Consider the following 19,474-nt stretch of genomic DNA (forward strand, 5'->3'; position numbering starts at 1 on the left):
TTGGGTTACTGGTCCGCCAGGTCTCAAATAAAGTTATTTCACTCACTCACTCACTCACTCACTCACTCACTCACTCACTCACTCACTCACTCACTCACTCACTCACTCACTCACTCACTCACTCACTCACTCACTCACTCACTCACTCACTCACTCACTCACTCACTCACTCACTCACTCACTCACTCACTCACTCACTCACTCACTCACTCACTCACTCACTCACTCACTCACTCAGTGGGTACGTTATAGAGGCCAGGTACACGGATCGTACTTGAAACTCGTTGAACCTTTCAAAGAAGGCTAGTCACATTAAGAGGTAAGTAATATGCACTGATTGGCTTCAGAGCTACGTGGTAACAATCCTACACTTCCCCATTCCTCCCTTAAGAAAATCAAGACGCCAAGTCACTTCCGAAATCTCAAGGAGAACTCCTTTATTGAATCCGTTTGAGCTAAAATCTGAATCCAGGCGGAAAGAAGCGCCACATATCCAGTGTTGCTGAAAGAGACAATTGCATAGCATGATTGGAGATACAAGCTTTTAATAAAAAATGCAGAAATCGCTCCGAATATGCAACGATTGAATTCGCGTCTGACTTTTCAAAATACACAGTAATCGCGAAAATCACGTGGTTAAATAATACCCTGTATATAGTCTCAAAAGGAGCAGCGCAGCAAAACAAAAAAAAGGGGGTACCTTATTTTTGGCAGAAGTTTGTTACGTCGTATGACAGCTACTTTAGAAAATATGCGACATCAAGTAGGCAGCCGAAAAACGGTGCTCATGTGGTCCGGAATGCGTGGCTAGCAAGACTTTACGCGAAGTTGCACAGCTTACTTTTTTTTTCGAATTCTTTGGTGCTTTAGAAAAGGCTTTCGGAAGACGAGGGGAATACAAAGATTTGCAGAAAGGCCCAACAGAAGAATGGTTTGAGATACAGAGTGGGCAATGGTTCCGATGTCGGAGAAAAACATTCATGGAGGAGAGTTCAGAAGAAGTCCTCGTTCCACAGTGCAGGCTTCAAGGCATGTGAGGAGGAGGGGGAGACACAGGGCACCCAGAGTGCGTTGAAGAAGAGTCGATGGTGAGGTACAGTGCAAGAGCGTCCGAAGAGGACTCAGGAGGCAAGAGCGAGTGCTTAATTTCTCCTACGGTTGCCGCCGAATCCGGGGAAGTTGCCGCCGAAGCCAGGCACGTTGCCTCCGAATCCGGGAAGGTTTCCAAAACCGGGCAAGTTGCCGAAGCCCGATCGTCCAGACAGGAAGTCATCGCCAGCTCCGGCTCCGAAGCCGCCTTGGGGCATGGGGAAAGATGGGGGTGGGCCCTTCAGCTTGCTCTCCTTGGGGTCGACGAGGCGGCGCTGTCCATTGCGGTCCACGGTGTAGTGGCGGTCGTAGTTCACGCCCGAGGTGTCCGCGTAACCGCTACGTCCACTGATAATGCCATCGGTGTCCGAAGACTCCTGGTTGAACGAGCTGTGGCCCCAGGAGCTGCTCTCCATGTGTGTGGTCGAACCGTCGGGGTTCTTGATCACGCGGCGCTCGACGATTTGCGCGGCGGAAAGTCCAACCAGCGCGGCTGCGACCAGCAACTGCGTACAGTACAAACAGGGACAGGCAATTAGTCGGTTGCAGGTGCACAGATTAATGAAGTAACACTATACACTGCATGCAGATGTGCATTCAAAACTTCTCCACGAAGTTATATATATATATATATATATATATATATATATATATATATATATATATATATATATATATATATATATATATATATATATATATATATATATATATATGTAACGTTAACGTTTCGTACGTGAGTCCTTCTCACTAATCTATCGTACCGAACGCATCGATCTTCATACCCAAAGTACTATATATATATATATATATATATATATATATATATATATATATATATATATATATATATATATATATATATATATATATATATAAATGGTCAGCTTAGGGCAAGTACTGCGTGAAAAACTGTGGCTATTTGCAAGAGTTGCATTTTTGAGAGGCTTGGGCAGTTGCCCTCCAGTTAATTAAAGAACTCGTTAAGAGTGATATATATAGCGCTCAGTTAGCCGCTTAACCATCAAGAAGTAAATGAGAACAAATATGAGAGTGCGAAAACAATTCCGATGAGCCTCGTTACATTTGGTCTGTTTAGGTGTCCAATGCACGACCTTGAATGATATCATGAGACACGTGAAGACATCTCAGCACGCCGCGTCTAACCTCGCTTTGGGGCCTAAAGCAAGAAGCGGGCAAAATTGAGCCAACCAGCTGGCTTTATCACGTGTATACGCCATGAAGTGGCTGCCGAAATTTGAAGCACAGTAAATAGGTGGAAGAGAGAATGAAGAATAAATGAACAAATATAGAGTCAGAATCAAATAAAGAATATGGAATAATCAGAATAAAGAATCATCACTTCTTTTAATTATCAGGTTTGCCCCGAGGCATAATACGGCTGAGGCCTCATATGTGCTCATATATGACTGTCCTTATGCGCAAGAGATAACAAGAGGTACAGTACGGTCCACTGTTAAAGGGAACACTCCAATGAGCACCTTTCATTTTGCTGGACTTTTAACAGCAAGTGGACAGGGTCACATTGTTCATGCACTGCACGAGTCAGTCAAAAAGAGGCAGAACTGTCAACGACTAGTAGTTTTATGCAAATCTAAGCCACTATGTTTTTGCAAGAGAGCGAAATCCAAATATACCCTGGACGCAAGTGTTCCCTTTAACAGTGGACCCGTCCGTACGTAACAACTATAGCGCAACGACACCGCTCTTTGTTCTACCATCGGGCGAAGAATGGTGCAAGCAAAAGGTAGGTCGTCGGAATAGCATCGAACACATTTTAAGATTATAAGCTTTGTAAATTACTGCCAACCATTGTGTCACTGAGAAAAAATATACGCGAATTGTTTATCATTATATTTATTTGAATGCAAAGAAAATTATACCAAGGCTCAATAATAACGCGGTGGTCACAACTCGTAGCGTCGAGCACAGGTAGTTTCACTTGCATATACAGCATTAACTTTTTAACGCATACCTAGCAATCAAAGTATTACTTGAATATTACTAAATTTCATCAGCTATTCGAAAAATAAAGAAACTATTAAGTTCGTAGTCAACATGAAATGGCTCGCATTTACTCGCTGCCTCATTAAAACTAATGATTATCGGTTTTTGTTGTCGGGGAGTGCACTTGTGCAGACTGATCGTAATTCAATGTCTCCACAGCGCAGCTTTAGAGACTTTACCGCCGTTTTTCTCACACTACCTATATCTTCCATGAAAGTAGACAGCTTACTTTCAAGCTTAAAGAATACCGGGATACCTATGGATGCCTCTTTTTTTTTTGTAAAATAGGAATTCTTGTAACCAATTCTTCACATGTAGAAAGTCACACGCTTCGGTGTAGCCCTTCCGTCGAAGAAATGCCGATAGAAAGCGACAAGGGGTGAAATAATTATCGAAATTGGTGGAAAGTCCGCTGCCTACGATTCCTGTTTTCCAGTCCACCGCTTACAAGACACGAAGGAAATGGTCCGGCGATAGCGTCAAGCCGAGTTAACGAAGGAACAAACGAACGAGGAAGCCTGAACCGAATCAGCTGTCAAGGCCAACCCCAAGAGTTGTTGCGAAATGCTTGCCGAAGAACAAAATCAGAATGATTCACGCGGCGCCACCGGCGTGCTCGAAAAAGACCCGCGCCTCAACAAGTCCTTGTGTGGATAGTGAAGAAAACGGAAAGAGAAAAAGAGAGCCGAGCAGAGCGAGAGAGAAACAGAGGAAATGGGGTGAAGTGGAAGGCTGAACAGCGTCCGTCGCGACTAGGATAGGCCTAATTGTCCGGCTTACGCTGCCAACGGACGCCGCAATTGCCGCTGTGCCGCAATTGGACGCTAAGTGGCGACGATCGTAGGACGGAGATTGGAGAATCCCGCGAGGTCCTGAGCGACGGCTCTCCTTTTGATGGCGAGTGTAGTTGCGCGTCACACGCTTCTCTCGGAGACCCCCGTGTTTAAAAACATCATTAACAGGCGCCATCGATTGAGACATGGAACAGCAAGAATAGAGGAGCGAGGAATCATTGGAGAAGGAGAAAAAGAGATGCCTAGTGAGTTGCCGTGGGGAGAGCAATTGACAATAGCATTGCGCCGGCTCATAGAAATCTTTGGCATACGCAGGTGTAAAATGGAGTGCATTCTGCAGAACTCGTTTAAGTGTATTTCCTGTTATGTACACGTTGTTCTAGTCATAAAGGAACAGCAACATTTATAATGTGGATGTTGCGAAAAGTTCGCATACGTTCTCTGGCTCAAAAAAATTTATCGCGCGGCGTGCGACTCGTCCTAACTGATATATAATATTGCGATGCTGCGAGATAATTCCTTACGGAATGGGCAAAATGAGAAATTGCCTGTGCTACTACTCTAGCTAAATAATTTAAAGGAAAGCACTGCTAACGTACGCGCCCTTGAGCATCTGACGAACTACTTGTGGACAAGAGAGTGCGTTTTTGACGTTTGGTAAAAAAAAAAAAAAAAAAAAAAAACCTCGGACGTTACAGAGATCATCGTAGCGCGAGAGAACACGGAAAGATGAAGGGCAGGACACCACGAGCGCTCTGTCCTGTCTTGTCCTTCCTCCGACAGGCACATTGCGAAAGCGTGCGCTAGTGGCCCTTCGGAGGTTCCTGAAAGGTTTCTGAAACTCTTACAAAAAATTGGTCGCAGTGCGTATCATCCGTTTTAAACTGAATTAGATGCCTAAATACCTGTCTGGCTTCACGTGGTTTCAAAAGTTTGGCTTTTAGTCTGCAACATTTCGCGTTTCGTTTTTGTTACACATTAATTGAGAAATCAACAGCCGGCGTCATTGACGGTTAGCAACCCCTACTAAAATTCATGTAGTTTCCTTTTTTCCAAACGAAACCATGCGTAAACTATTAAATTTTTTAGCTCGTTATATTCCCCGAGCACCACTGATGTAAAAAAATGCTTGCGCGCGCACGTGTTTGCTTGACGGAACGTTTGTGCGCGTGAGGAGGGCGCAGACGGGAAGCTGTGACACGGCTCCTTCAGGTCACCGCAGGGCGAACGAGCTTTGCTACTAAGCAGTCGAACGATGATTCAATCCGGGAAATGACGATAAGTCACGATATTTCCTTTTGGAACGAGTCACGGGCAAAATCCACCGCTTTCAAACGTGAGCGGTACCGGCGTGCGAAGAAAGCGCCCTGCTCGCACCAGTGAACTCGGGCAAGGCCGCCGGGCTAATTCCTCACGGTGCTCGCACACCGTCACCACCCTCATCCCGGCGTGGTCGCGTGCTATGCCCACTTCGCGTCATTTCCTCAACGAAAGCTCAGGCAAGCTGCTTCTACGAATGTGTCAAATCCGTGAAATACAACGGCCGAGTCCCTGTTCCATCCGCTTCGATCCTACGAAAGAGTAGGTCCTTTGTGCCTTCGACACGGGAAACCGGACACAATAACGACGCTTACACGCGACGGGTATTTTTCCGGCAGATACTTTTGCGATGCACAAGGTTTACGGTGGACAAAATATACCCAAGAGAGCGTGTGCGAAATGTTGTGCTCTGCGTAGCCAGGAATGGTTCTTAGGCGCAAAACTACACACGGACAAGAGAATAAACACGGACAGGCGAACACTCACGACTGAGTTTTACTTGTCCAATGCTTCGCGTCATATATCCTCAGGCATGCGTACAAGAGCGGAAGCAAATTAGATCACCTGGGATGGAACCAAGCTTAATCACATCCTACCAACAAGAACTCATTTTCGTAAACAGATAACGACGAAACGCGCGCTGATACACTGGTCACAACATTTTTTTATATGCATAATCTGCGCTAGTTCCTGAGCCACCATATTTCTACATTTCCGTAAGATATATGCGTTATTTAGCAAACGCTCACACGCACACACCTTGGGACGGCAAGCTTAGTGCGAGCCTGTCCCATTCCTGATTGATAATGCGTGCTATCGGAGGCGATCATTTATACAAGGGCCAGTTTGACCGATGTATCTCGCCGCAGCTTAGCGGAATCTTATACACAACTCCGATTCAACACTTCAAAAAGACGCCTTGCTTGCCTTTTATACACCGGCCAAGCTGGCCGTGGCGTAAATGATCACCTGTGATAGCACGCATTATCACTCAGAAATGGGACAGGCTCACGTTTTCCTATCATTGTAAAGTTTGCAAGCGTGTACGTACATTTGCTTGTGGCACGCGCCTTTCTCGGAAAAGTAGAAATGCGTTGGCTCAGGAACTACAGCAGAGGTTATGCGCATAAAAGAACTGAGACCAATGTATCAGCGTTCCGTGGTCGCCAGTTAACGAGAATTAGTTCAGGTTTCTGGCTGATAGCGCGTGATTAAGCTTGGTTCCATTCCATGTAAACCCATTTGTTTCTGTACTTGAGGCTGCATGAAGTGAAGCATCGAAGGTAAAAAAAAAAGCTCCTGTTTGTGTGTATTCTCTTGTTCGCGTTTCCTTTGCGCCTGACGATTATTACTAACTATGCACCAACTAGCCCGGCAACGGACGTTAGTAAGTTATGTTCTACTGATAACGCCAAGATCAGATTTGCTTGCACGAAGTTGTTTTACTGCTTGAGGCAAGGAGCTTATGGCGCGTGTCTGCCCTCAGCCATTTAAACACTCATTTTACGGTAGCAGAATGCGGCGCTTTAAAAGAACGCCATGCAACGTGACACTTCTGTTTGACCATATACGGCCACACTAGCTCCAAAAGCCGCGGGTGATCACAGTGGTATCATTCGTCGATGGTTTTAGTATTTTAATACGCACGAGTATACACGCGGAGTGTCGTGGCAGGCGTAAGAACACGATGTGCTTGCCGATACAATGGGACAGCGAAAAAACCGGGACTGAGATTTGGTTAGTAACAGCGAATGCGCTCGAGAACGCACAATCCACAACAGTTCGGCCTCCGTGCTGCTGCAGGACGAGCTTCTTGCGTGTAAGAATCGCTCATCATTCGCACCTGTGCGGAGAAGTACGAGTTTGCCCGCGGACACGTGTATGCGTGTTCCACGTGATGGCCTCCGCTTTCTTGTCGGCGCGAAAGAAGCACACATCGAGGGCGTGGACGTGCTATTGCGGCGAACATGCCGCCTCTGTAGATCAGCACGCTTTGATCACGCTCTTTTGTTTTGATCTGCGGCAGCCTTCCCACGCTGTATGTTCCAGCGCCACGGAATGCGCATTGAGCCTCCGCAATGCATCATTTGCAAGCACCTTCTGTGACGCACCTACGGATGTGCGGTTGCGAAACAACGCGAATGCGGGAATCGTCGACCTTTACTGTTCTTGAGATGAAATAGGACGCCCGTAAAAGAAGACAATCCGCTACTCGATATAACGCATCCGGTTCATACACGTCAAACGGGAGATATATGAAAGCGCAAAACAAATAATAAAACAAAAGTGCCTCCAGTTGCTTCACATTTCTCGGGTAACTCTGGTGTCCGCATATGACAGTAATCTTGTTTGTTTGTTTTTTTTTAACCAAAAGAAATCTTTGAAAGGAAAGGAAGAGCGCCGGGGTATTATTTTGTGCGGAGAACTGAGATAAATATCAGCCAACCCCTAGAAACTATTGGGAATGATGTCGCCGTTCTGAGCACCAAAACTGTTTTTGTCTATTGCGTTGGTTACAATGTCAGCTTTATGAATAACGTGCGCGACGTTTCCAACGCAGAGTTTTAAGCTAGTTATTCTTTTCAGTATTGGGTGAGTGCACGCCTTCTGACACTTTTTTTTTTCGCGCCTGCTTGACTCTCCGCCATTCTTTCCATCTTGCTTTCCCCCTCCACAGAGTCAGGTGTAGCAAACCGGATGCTTCAATCCTAGTTAACACCTGACTACAGTTCCCTCTTGTATCTCTCTCTCTCTCTTAAATGGGCCAAATGACCTCGAAACGAGCCTCCAAAATTTGCGTGGAAATGCGTAAAAAAAGATTACGTTTGCGTTAGCATTGCGTAGCCGGGGGAGGGAGGGGGGTTCAAGCCGCCCGCCTAGAAATTTTTTCAATTTTGCATATGCATATATAGACACATACAACGCACGCACGCACGCACGCACATAAAGTATGGTCGAACCCTCCACGAAAAAGTTTTGTCTACGTCACTGGTTATTAGCACCTGTGATACACTGCGTTCAATCCCAAATAAAAAATTTTTCACATGGCTCACATGCACACCCAGTTGTGATGCGCATTTTTTTTTCTACAGCCGCTTTCACAGAAATTGAAACGCGCAGAGTGTATAAAGTTGTTTCAAACGTGTGTATCGAAAGACTAGGTTCACTGTCGGCAGTTCAAAATAAACGAGGAACAGCGATGTCTATCTGGTTCAATCATGAAGCGTTCTCTCATAGAAAACTCTCCTAGACCCTAGACGAAAGCGGCGTTGGCCCGAGTGGTTTTCGAGCTCGACTGGGCCGGAGTGGTGGGCCGGAGTGTTGTTTGCATGTTTTTAAAGGCTCTGGCATTGAGCGACTTACACCACATATGAAGAGTCCGCAGGCACCTCAACGCGTGCACGCGATCGCCACCATTCGTTTGCAGAATTTTTCGTTCCATAGGGCAATGTATAATCAACGGTGCATTACTTCTGGTTAATCTCTGTGCTTTCCCATTCGTCCATGTTATATAAAAGAGAGCTGTAACGCCAAGAGGACCGATGTAGATAACTAAGTGTCGGTCAATAAGAAGAAGAGAAAGCAGTTACTGGCAACTGACATTTTTCTATCTTCTACTAGAAAACCGTGAATAATGGTTCAACTTTTCTTTTTGTGAGCGCCTATAGACACTTTAACGTAAGACACGTGGGCGTCGCCACCTTCGGCTGCTAAACGAATATTTTCTCATTTTGTGTATCATGACGTGGAATAATAAAGTCACGGAACGTCGAATGCATCTACCCAAACGTTTTCATGTGTATGCGGTGTATTCGTCTACCGTAGCACTGTTGGTTTAGTTGTTAAAGATACAAAACGGCAAGGCTACAGCTCGGCTACAGCTCAATATGGCGGCACCGGAGCCCATACGTAAAATAGTCTATATAAGCACCTTAGTAGCATTCAGTGCAACGCGGTGAAACTTCGAAGTGGTGATTCTTCGGGTAAAGAATACCGTGCTCTATGCAAGAATGTTGTCTTTCCGTACTAATCCCGATGTTTTTGTGACCCTTACTCCTTATGGCTTTGTTGTGTAATGCCTATGAGTAAAAACGAGACTTCTTTACAATTGTAGTTTTTTAGAAGCCATTACCAACGGTGCAATCTGCTGCTCCACATATAGCTCCTTATCGAAGTTCCTAAACACTTTTCCGATAGGGTAAACGCGGACTAGACACGAACGTTCCGTATGGAATGGTGGCATGCACGCCAGCGTCAGCAGTGGCACCTACCGAGGCAAAATGGAAAGACGGACGCACAGCCCCAGCGCACTGTGCTCGCGTCCTGCTTGCAGACACTACATGTAAACCAAGGTCCAATTTTGAACGTGACAAAGAATAAGAAGCGGCTTGATAAGAATGCTCAGGAACTGTGCCGCTACACTGCTGAAGGAGAAATAAACGGAAAAACAAAAGCCTGATCATTGCCGTTGGGCGAGCCGAGGGAGGAAAAGGAAGGCGAAGGGCCTACAAAAATAGTCGAAGCGAAACAACGAATCGGTAGCGGCGTCACCGAAAAGGACAAACATACAAAGACGCGTACGGGGCGGTTGGTGTCGCTGATGACGGCACGTAGCATCCCGGACGGACGCGTGGCCGCGCACTTCCTTTGCCGGAAAAGAAAAATTCTGCCGCCTCGCCGATTCGGAAATCCGTCGTTGTTTGTCTCAGGTCGAAGCGGGACGGTGCCCAGCATTTGTGCCTGCATCGTTCGGCGCCTTTTTTATTTTTTACATTTTTATTTTATATCTCTCGGGCGCCTTCCTGTGGCTTCGAACGCCTTGCAGCGCAGAGCACGCACACCTTCGGGTGAACGCGCCAGCCGGGCGTCGCGCTGGAGCGTTTTTGTCTGCTCGGCCGTCGTCGGTGGCCATCGCCCCGAGAAGGATGAATGGGTCGTCTACCGGTCAGCTTATGCACATTTACAGCAGGGACTACTGTTGCTGCTGTATATAGCCATAACGCCGGCTCAGCCGGTGGCTAGGACAGAATCTGACACCGATAGCCTCGGTGTCACATGCTGTCCTTTTCGGCAGACGGAGCTCTAGGCGCGAATAGGTGACGGATTGACTCTGCGAGAGCGAAACCATGCACAAGAAGACAATTAATGATGTCCCCGAACTAAATCGACGACGATGCATGACCGTGGCGCCCACTGAACGTGCTCTTGCATTTGCATGCGGAAAACGCTAAGAAATGCTGCGATTATTTTCACCTCCATGATATTATAGTAATGCGCTTGTGATGCACACCTATTCAAAACAAAAGTGAATGCATTACTCACAGTATATCAGTAGTCCTCGATATTGAAACTGCCCTTTGTTAACACCCACTCTTGCGTAGGCGGTCGGGTAAAATGCAACTTTAATATTCAATGCACGTTGGAATCGCCAAAGCGTACGTGTTACCTCAAAGAGTGTACAAAGTTAGAGGTAATACGCGTGTACGTATACTCTGTTCATTACGTCGAGGATTCCCTCAGTCGTCCTTCACGTCCGCAACCAGTTTGGCAAGCGCCTGCCATCTCTCTGCGAACAACTGGTCGTTCGTAGAAAGCAAGTTGGAAAAGCCAACTTGTGGTTACGTGTTAAGAGTGTGAAGGAATGAGCGTTGTCTCCTATTCGAGGAGAAGGGTGAAAAAAAATAAACGCGATTGGTGCTGTCCTTGGAAAGCATGAGCCAGTCAAGTAGCTAGTTAGAAATGCCCTGCCGAAGAGCAAGTCACACGATGCGTCCACGGCAGCAAAGGGACGAGCGAAACGGATAACTTAACCATGCATGACACAACAGGAGCACTGGGCTCGAGATATTTCGATAGAAAGTGAGCGGACAAAGAGAGAAAGTAATGTGGGAGGGGGATAAGTGCTCAGACGGGAGCAGGTGCTTTCGCCCAAAGCAGGAGCCCACTGTACGGCCCGCCTCGGGCGGCGCTCCGGAGCTTTCGTGCCCTCGTCCTAAGTGCCGGGGGCTTTCCCCGAATTCGGACGATGCACCTCCGGCGCCGACAGGAGGATTTTGTCTCTGTTTTGGTGGCAGGCCAAACATTGGCCAGGTCTGTGACTGAGCCGGGTTTTTCCCGTCAATTTGCCACGCGCCAACGGGTCTCTCCTCTCCTCTTCAGCGAACACTCGCGCTTCCTCTTCCAAGCGAGAGCCGCTCTCCAAGGTCATTGGCTTCATCCGCCGGACGATGTGGTCCTTTGTTGACGCCGCTGCTCTCACCGTCAGCACAATTTGTGGCTGGCCCAAGCCGTCGCCCGTGACGTTCTTTGCTTTCGAGCGGCTGTTTGCATAACTCGATGCTGACTGAAATATGAGATTGCTAACAATATCATAATTTCGTTGTTCTAGTTATTGCCAGCTGTTATGTAAAATAATATTTAAATCCATATAAGGCAGAAGTTCACTAGAATATGAAAGCTCAACGAGATGAAAAATTCTTGAACACGGGCTGTCACTGCAGCCAACGTTTCGGCAGGCGGTCTTGTCTTCAAGGCCGCAACTGCCTACCTTAGCGCGTTATGTGTATGCTTCGTACCCGCTATTGTTCAGCTTAGGGGAGAGGGTATGAATTATACACGCGCTAAGGTAGGCAGTTGCACCTTGAAGAAGACGAGACCGTATTTATAGAAGAGGAAATCGAGGCAAAAGTTACATTTTTAAATTTCGCGCCGTAATCTTGCCAGGTGACGTCACCGATTTCAAAGTTAATTTTCTCATTTTGGCCACAGTGGCTCAACAAAATTTCCTAAAATTTGGTGTGTTAAGTATCTGCCCCACTCAGAGAATTACGCACTTCATTTTTAGCGATTCGGAACTACGTAGGCGCCGTCAAAATCTATTACGTCACAACGATAGGCGTGGGAACTTCAAGGGGGCGTCGTCACCGGCCTTTTCTTTTTGCACGTTTTCTGGAGCGTCTTGTAGCAGAAAGCGTGGTGATAATGGGATAGGGAAAGACTAATTTACGAATACGTGAAAAATCGCTTTTCTCTTTAGTGTCCCTTTAAAGTCACATGCTGGGATGCCATTGCTCATGTGCAGATGTCCTTCGGTTTGACGTATCTCTACAAACAACAAGTCTAAAGGCAGACTATAGTGGCCATTGCTCAGCAGCTCGTACAAAAAGCAAGATTCGCGGTTTCTATCTGATGCTCACTTCGAACGAGGGGCACACCCGACTATTTTCGTGACATATCTGTCATCAGATGCCGTATCAATAAAGCTCAGCGTGTGAGTGCAGCTCTTGACTGGTCAGAGGACTGACTATCTGGTCGGCTGTCATCGCGAGCCATTGGAGGGGCAGCATACAATGATCGAATGCTTTCATCTACTCTGTAACGAGCCCCCAGTGCCTCCTTCTCAGCAGGCTCGTGGAATTTTAAAGACTGGACGGTTTCACGCGCACTGGCCGCCCCTTGAGCGGCTCACTTGGCCGATTACTTTATGGAGGTAAACTGCAATGGATATGCTTGTCAGCAGAATGACATAAGAGAGATCGTAATATACTTCGCAGCCTACACAGCCTTTCTGAGCACCTTTCCTCAAAAGAAAAAAAAAAGAAACAAATTCGGCAGATCCCACGCGTTGTGGGAATCGGTTTCATGCGAAGCAGTCAGCGAGTACTTTTATGCTGTATTTTATGGCTTTGAGACAAGCGTTACGAGGTAGATCGACGTGTTTTTGTAAGTGTAGTAGCTGTGTGCACATCGTGGGCTATCCAGGCACGTCGACAACACTGGCGTTTAAAGGGTAACTCATGGTCTGACGTAACGTCAGCACTAACGTTAGAGCACAGTCGTGAGTATTATCGAAACTAAGTGCACTTTGTGGTGCAATCATGTGAATATCATACGCAACTTTCGTTAATGTATTACCCGGGGTCGAGTAATGCTTCAACATAGCTTGCTGAATCATAGGAATACAAATGTAATGTTTATTAGACTGTTATAAAAGCGGAGCCAACACTGGAATCACAGACGTTAATCTGATATGACGCCTATACTAGGAGTACATATGTAGTGTTTATTGCTGTCTTGTAAAATTAGATAGCTAGAAAATTGACGTTGCACCGCCATTACGCCTGCATAGGCTGTTTTTTCAAACCAGTTTATAGACCCGACGTGGCTCTGTGGTAGAATAGCCGATTGCCACGCACAATTCTTTGGTTCGATTCCTCCTGGGATCCTAATTTTATCCTTTCCATTTGTCGGGTCAACGCTGCCGATGTCGGTGTTTCTTAGCGCTCTCGCATTTAAGTTACCAATGTCTGTTCTCGCCGATCCTGGGTAGACATAAACTGTCAGTCACCTGTGGCGCATTCCCGTACACCGCGGCCCGTGGTAAACGGGTATGTGCCACACGTGTCTGGAGGAAAGGGTTTGACGACGTACGCGACAGGATTTTCACGTTCACCATGTCATGACCCGACAGTCATATTCGTCAAATCCTGTTACCCTCCCATGTCAATTTTGGTCTACACCAAGTTAAGGAGGCTATCACAAGAGCACCCAGACGTAGGCGGCTAGATAGATAGATAGATAGATAGATAGATAGATAGATAGATAGATAGATAGATAGATAGATAGATAGATAGATAGATAGATAGATAGATAGATAGATAGATAGATAGACTCAAAGTGCCAAAGGTTCGCTAAGATATGCTTGGTATTTAAAAGGAGAATAATAAGAAGAAAAGCAAACCCGCTGAGAAAAACGTGAAGGCAGAACTCGACATCTGCAAAAACGAAGGCAACGCCGCACTCAGCGTCGATTCTACTCTCCTGTAATAAGACAGGACTCACTACAACAATCTTTGATAGGCGGCAAACGCCTAGCAGGTTTCGCCAAGGTTCTTGGAACTTTCGAGAAGAGCGCACGCCGCATGGATTAAGCTGCATGCGCTTTTGTGGCTCATGGCTCCGAAAGCACGCAGTGGAAACGTGTTCAGGCTGCTTGATTGTATTTTTCGGAGATAGCACGTTATTCCTAATAACGTATGAACGTATAGGAAAATGCAGAAAAATTATACAGGGAAAATGAAAGTGACGTTTAGGCTACGAGCATCATATAGGAAGCCGCCATCTTTTGTTCATGCAGAATATAAGAAAGCAATAGACAGTAAGCTCGCATTAATCTTTACTCGATCATGTCGAATTCCATGTATTTGTGGGGATTTGTGGTTCTATATTTTTTCTTCCACGTGCAAAAGCTCCTACGGATTCTTAGAACGCACATTAAAAAAAAAAGAGTCTGAATGTGATTTATTAAGCGCATCATTTTGTGTTACAATTTTGCAATTAGAAGTCTCACGTATATAATTAGCATGAAGGTGCAGATTTGCGATCATCAAAACGGTGCTCTTCTGATCTCTTTAAGGTCACGTGTACGTGAATAAAGCACGTGCGACACCTACTAACCAGCGTGAAGTGCAATGTTTTTTTCCTTAGGAATTCCGCATTGCGAGGAACAGATCCTATTGCAGATTCTACTGAAAACCACATAAACAGAAAGTAAAAAAAAATGACATATAGCGGCGATCTACAATGGCCAAGAACCCGAAACGAATGCTTTCTCAACAGGCCTCGTATAAATTTTCATTGGGGCGAAATTGCTAGCAAGGGAGCAACAGGAGAATTTGGCGAGTGATTTAACATGAAACGATTTGCGTCATGCGATATCATTTGATGTGGCGGCCCCTGAGAATGATGCTGTGCGTTGGTCATCGTGTCGTGATGCAAGGCAACTGCTACACGTGCGTTAAGTGGGACGTAGATAAAAAAAATGAGCAACATAAAATAAGAAAGAAGTAAGAAAGTATTAAGAATTGAATATCTTGGAACATACCCTGTGCCTTTATGACTCAATTTTTAGAATTCACTTGCTCATTATTCTTCCGTTCTTGCCACGGATTAACTTTTAACTCGCTACGTGAACTCAGGTACATGTTATTATCGACTTTACATAGGCTGTCGTTTATTTTTTTAACTCTTTTCCTCGTGTGCCCAGCGAAAAGAACTGTCTCCGAAGGGTGAAAAACTCCCCTCATTGATTGTGATCGCGCTACGAGAACGTGGTTGCGGATCGGGCGGATCGATGAATAAGCGATCACATTTCTTAACACTGATGTATAATTCGTTGATCACAACAAAACTACGAGATGATTAGATTATATTCTCCAGGTCACAGGGAAAACGTCTGGACGAGCTTGAAGTACCGGCATTAAATAGATCTCATTGGTGTATATATACTCATGTTGTCAGAAGAAGTCAATGGCACTTAAATAACCCTACCGAGGCTCCAAAGTAATCTTCTAAAGAAAGTGAAGCAGAGCGATAACCAGCCAGAGACACCCGCTGAAACAACAACCGTAATAGATAGTTGGCTAAAAGCAGCACCAGGAATACAGTTGTGTCTCCACTGCTGTCAGTGATAACTGCAGCTGACTTCACTACTCGTGATGCACATACCTCAGTGTCTTAAGTACGCCTAGATTATCCTTATTACCGCATTTGTTCTCCAAATTTAATTGCCCCTTTCTGCACAGCCAGGGAAGACGGTGGCACCTCTGTGTTTACTAGTGGAATAAAACTCCAACGTCCCCAACGTGCCCACTACCTGAATGTTTACGAGGCATGGTGGTAGGCTTGACAAAAGGGGCTGTTCCTTTAACTTTCCAAACTGCCCCTCGAAGCCTTTTAATAGACAAATTTCATTTTCAGTCTTCATTTTAAAGAAACAATTCTTTCTTTAGGTACCAGCAAAAGAATGCCCATGTTAGGAAGAATGCGAGTTCATGAATTTTCCTGCTTGAACTAAGCATTCGTTGAACCGTGAAGGCCCAATACTACTAGGTACTACGGCGTTTCTTATGTTGTTGCTGGGGCGCTGCGATCGTCGCTTTATATAAAAAAGTCTGACTTATAAGCGTAATATTTTTCTTCTCTCAAACGGGAAAAATGTCAGCCAGGCACGCTTACTCGACTGAAATGCGGAGACATTAGTTCAATTATCTGTATAGGGTTTCTGAGTTCGTACAACCGATGGAAATAGCGAAAACACGTTGATAACCAAAGGTAAAAATCAGAAAAAAAAAAAAACTCGCGCTCGCCCATGTGGCGTACAACAGCCCGTATATGTAACAGAGCTTTTAGAAACCATCAACGCGCCATCAAGCATCACTGAACGAGAATGAAAGCACTTAACCAACACGTGCTTGTGCACTAAGATATTTGGTCGATCGGCAGGCGTGTCCCGCAACCGCCCTCCATACCAGTCCGCGTGCCGTGGCGCTGCTCGGTGGCAGCGGCACGAGACGCCGCCGCTTCGCTGCGGATACCGGCGGGGAAGCGGCGTGAACCGCGACGAAAGTTAAAGGAACCGGCGGACTCACCAGTTTCATGGCGCCTTTGTTTACAGCCGGTACTCCCGGTCTCGAGACAACGAATGGCAGAAAAGCGTCGGGACTTGAAGAGCAAGGGACGACTTTCAAGGTCTCCTACGAGCCGCTTGGTTTTTATACCGGTTGCCGGTTGCCCCACCTCTCCAACGGAAACGCGAGAGGGGGGTTCTCGGACGGGGCAAGAGGACATATCTCCGGTCGTTGGAAAGGGCTGAAAAGAAAAAGGGTTTTCCCGCCGGTCTGACGCCTCTCTCGCCGCCGATGCGGTTGCGATTGCACACCGGTGTGTATGTGCACGTCTGTGCGCGTGCACGTGTGAGTCAAAACCCTCTCGTGCGTCTGGTGACCGCGGCTTACTTGAGGGAAGGACGTGACGGGTGGGTGCAAAAGCTGGCCGGCTGATTCCGCGTGATAAGGTGCAACCCCACTACCACCCCCGGTTGCGGTTATAATAGACGCGACCGAAAGTCGAATCGAGACGATCGTCGATGACGACTCGAGGTGAAATGAATGTCGAAAATAGGCCACCTTTGATTGCCCCTGCGTCTTCAGTAATACCATAAACCCTGCACTTCTCTTAAGTTTATCCTTTATTAATCGTTTCAGTGATCTTCTTTTGGCTTGCGTAAGCCAGGAATTTTTTACGTTTGAACGAGTACGACCCACTTATTTGGATGTAGAGGTACACGGCTCATGGCAGTGACACGTCGCTGAACTGCCAGAAAGAAATGTTTAAGCACAAGTACGTGCGTGAGTAGCTTCCGAGACTGTTTAAAGTTCTCGAGTGAGCGTCTTGGAAGGGCACTTGAACTGTGATACGTAGCTGGCAATAGAGCCTCATGTAAGAATATGCAGTTGCTGATAGCACTGCATAAACGAAGCGGCATGGAAAAAAGAAACAAAATAAATATAAGAAAAATGACTTTAGCGGTACTGTAGGCACACAAGTCACGATCAGCGCTACATATGTGAAAGCGAACTTCTTAAGGTGTGCGGTATATGCAAATGTAATATTTAGCTGTCGCGGGATTGTTTAGAGAGAAAAGGAATGTCTTCAGAAGTGTTGAGGGCATGCTGTTTGAAACTTTGAGGATGCTCGCCGCCGGCTGCCGCAGTCCCCCTCTGTCCCTCCCCACATTACGAAGATATATTGCAATTTCGGTAAATAATTACGACGGTTTAGGAATTGCGCATATTAACCTTGCGGTTATAGCAAGTATCCACGCAAATTTTTCCAAGTCACTACAATGTTTTACTTTGACGCTTCATGTTGCATTCCTGCGGGGATCGTTGTAAAATCGTACGCACAGCATGTGAATAACCGTATATGACAGGGGACATGAATCAGCACGATCGAATGTACCCATATCAGCGAATGCTGTCAAAGAAATAAGTAAGAACACATTAGCTTTCACAGCGTACAACAACACACACTAGAAGCTCTTCGCACGGCCGCGAAGTATTTCGCAGTGATTCGCAGTGCTGCGACGTCGAGCTGGACATTTTTCGAAGTGTGCGTGTACAGTGAATAATTGGCGTAAAATGGCTTTAAAATTTCAACACTATGTTTTCGAACTGAATGCTGCGTGACGCAATTCGCACTTGCAAGCTTATTACGATGCGCCCGCCACGGTGGTCTAGTGGTTATGGTGCTCGACTACTCACCCGAAGGTCGCGGGATCGAATCCCGACCGCGGCGACCGCGTTTTCGATGGAGGCGAAAATGCTTGAGGCCCGTGCACATAGGTTTAGGTGCGCGTTAAAGAACTCCAGGTGGTCGAAATTTCCGTAGCCCTCCTCTACGGCGTTCCTCATAATTATATCGCGGTTTTGGGAGGTTAAACCCGAACAACAAATGTTATGATGCTGGGAGGATGGAGTGCCCCTTGCTCGAGGTCCAGCCTCGCAACGATGAGAGACAGAGGGCGACTGAAACGAAACGAAACACTCGCACACGTTGCGAGGCGGATGCCGACAACCTTTTAGGGATGCAAAGCCTGTTTCTTTATGTGTTCGTATTTTTTGCGCCGTTTTTTTACCTTGAGGGCGCTTCGCTTTCTTTTTATCTGGAATCTTATAATTTCATTTTTAACAGTTTCGCAAAACTCAAGTGGCTTCCCGCCGCTAACGTTAAATTAGTTTCAGATTAAGCGAATTGAATATCGTCAAAGATGCAAGCTGATATTAGCGTTGTTAAACTCTTGAGCAGAGGCCCATTTTTTTAGTTTTCTATATATGTATTTGCCTTTCTTCTAGCGCTCGCATGCGGAGCTTCAAATACACGTCTTGCAGCACTGAAACCTGAAAGACATTAAATATCGTCAGTTTTTGTTAGCGAGTTATTAATCCGCGGACAGAAACCCAGCGTGCAGCCGAAAACTAGGAGTTACCTAAATTTTCCTGCAACCTAATTCTGGTCGGAATTTGAATTGTTTGCCAGCGCCGGTGATGCGGCCGGCGGTTTCATTATTCCCGCGCGAGATCCCCCGCTGAAATTCAATTATCTTTGACCTGCTTCAATGACATAGGAGCTCTGGTCTACGAAGGAGCACTTTCTTTTTTCTCTATTTTTTTTGCGCGCGGTGCCTTCCTTCGAACGCTGATTGCGTCGTTCCCTCGTAATGCGATTATGTGTGCTTCTATTCTCGTTTTTATTCTTCAGAAATCCTGCTCTTTGCCCCATGTCTTGTGCAAAGAGCGTAAGTACGCAATCGCTAAGTAATCGCAGAGGGACTGTTTCTTATGGCTGTATGTAACCGCGATACTTTTCTAAGGGTCCACATCTTGTGCCGAGAGTGTATACAA

The 19,474-nt window shown here is 46.2% G+C and overlaps 1 protein-coding gene across 2 annotated transcripts; it reads right to left on the reverse strand.

Annotated features, from left to right (window-relative positions):
• Positions 1-416: 416 nt before the first annotated feature.
• On the reverse strand, positions 417-16,893 carry LOC119403320 (50 kDa spicule matrix protein). Of its 2 annotated transcripts, XM_037670266.2 has the most exons (3): positions 16,661-16,893; positions 1,157-1,595; positions 417-502 (listed from the first exon to the last, which is right to left on the reverse strand). In XM_037670266.2, exons 1-3 carry the CDS (start codon positions 16,667-16,669, stop codon positions 456-458), a joined length of 495 nt encoding a protein of 164 aa, XP_037526194.1. In that variant the 5' UTR covers positions 16,670-16,893; the 3' UTR covers positions 417-455. The 2 variants fall into 2 exon arrangements, with proteins under 2 accessions (XP_037526194.1, XP_037526200.1); XM_037670272.2 differs by having other exon boundaries at positions 417-1,595.
• Between the last annotated feature and the right edge of the window lie 2,581 nt (positions 16,894-19,474).

This window comes from Rhipicephalus sanguineus, chromosome 1, assembly GCF_013339695.2.
Source record: "Rhipicephalus sanguineus isolate Rsan-2018 chromosome 1, BIME_Rsan_1.4, whole genome shotgun sequence".
NCBI lineage: Eukaryota > Metazoa > Arthropoda > Arachnida > Ixodida > Ixodidae > Rhipicephalus > Rhipicephalus sanguineus.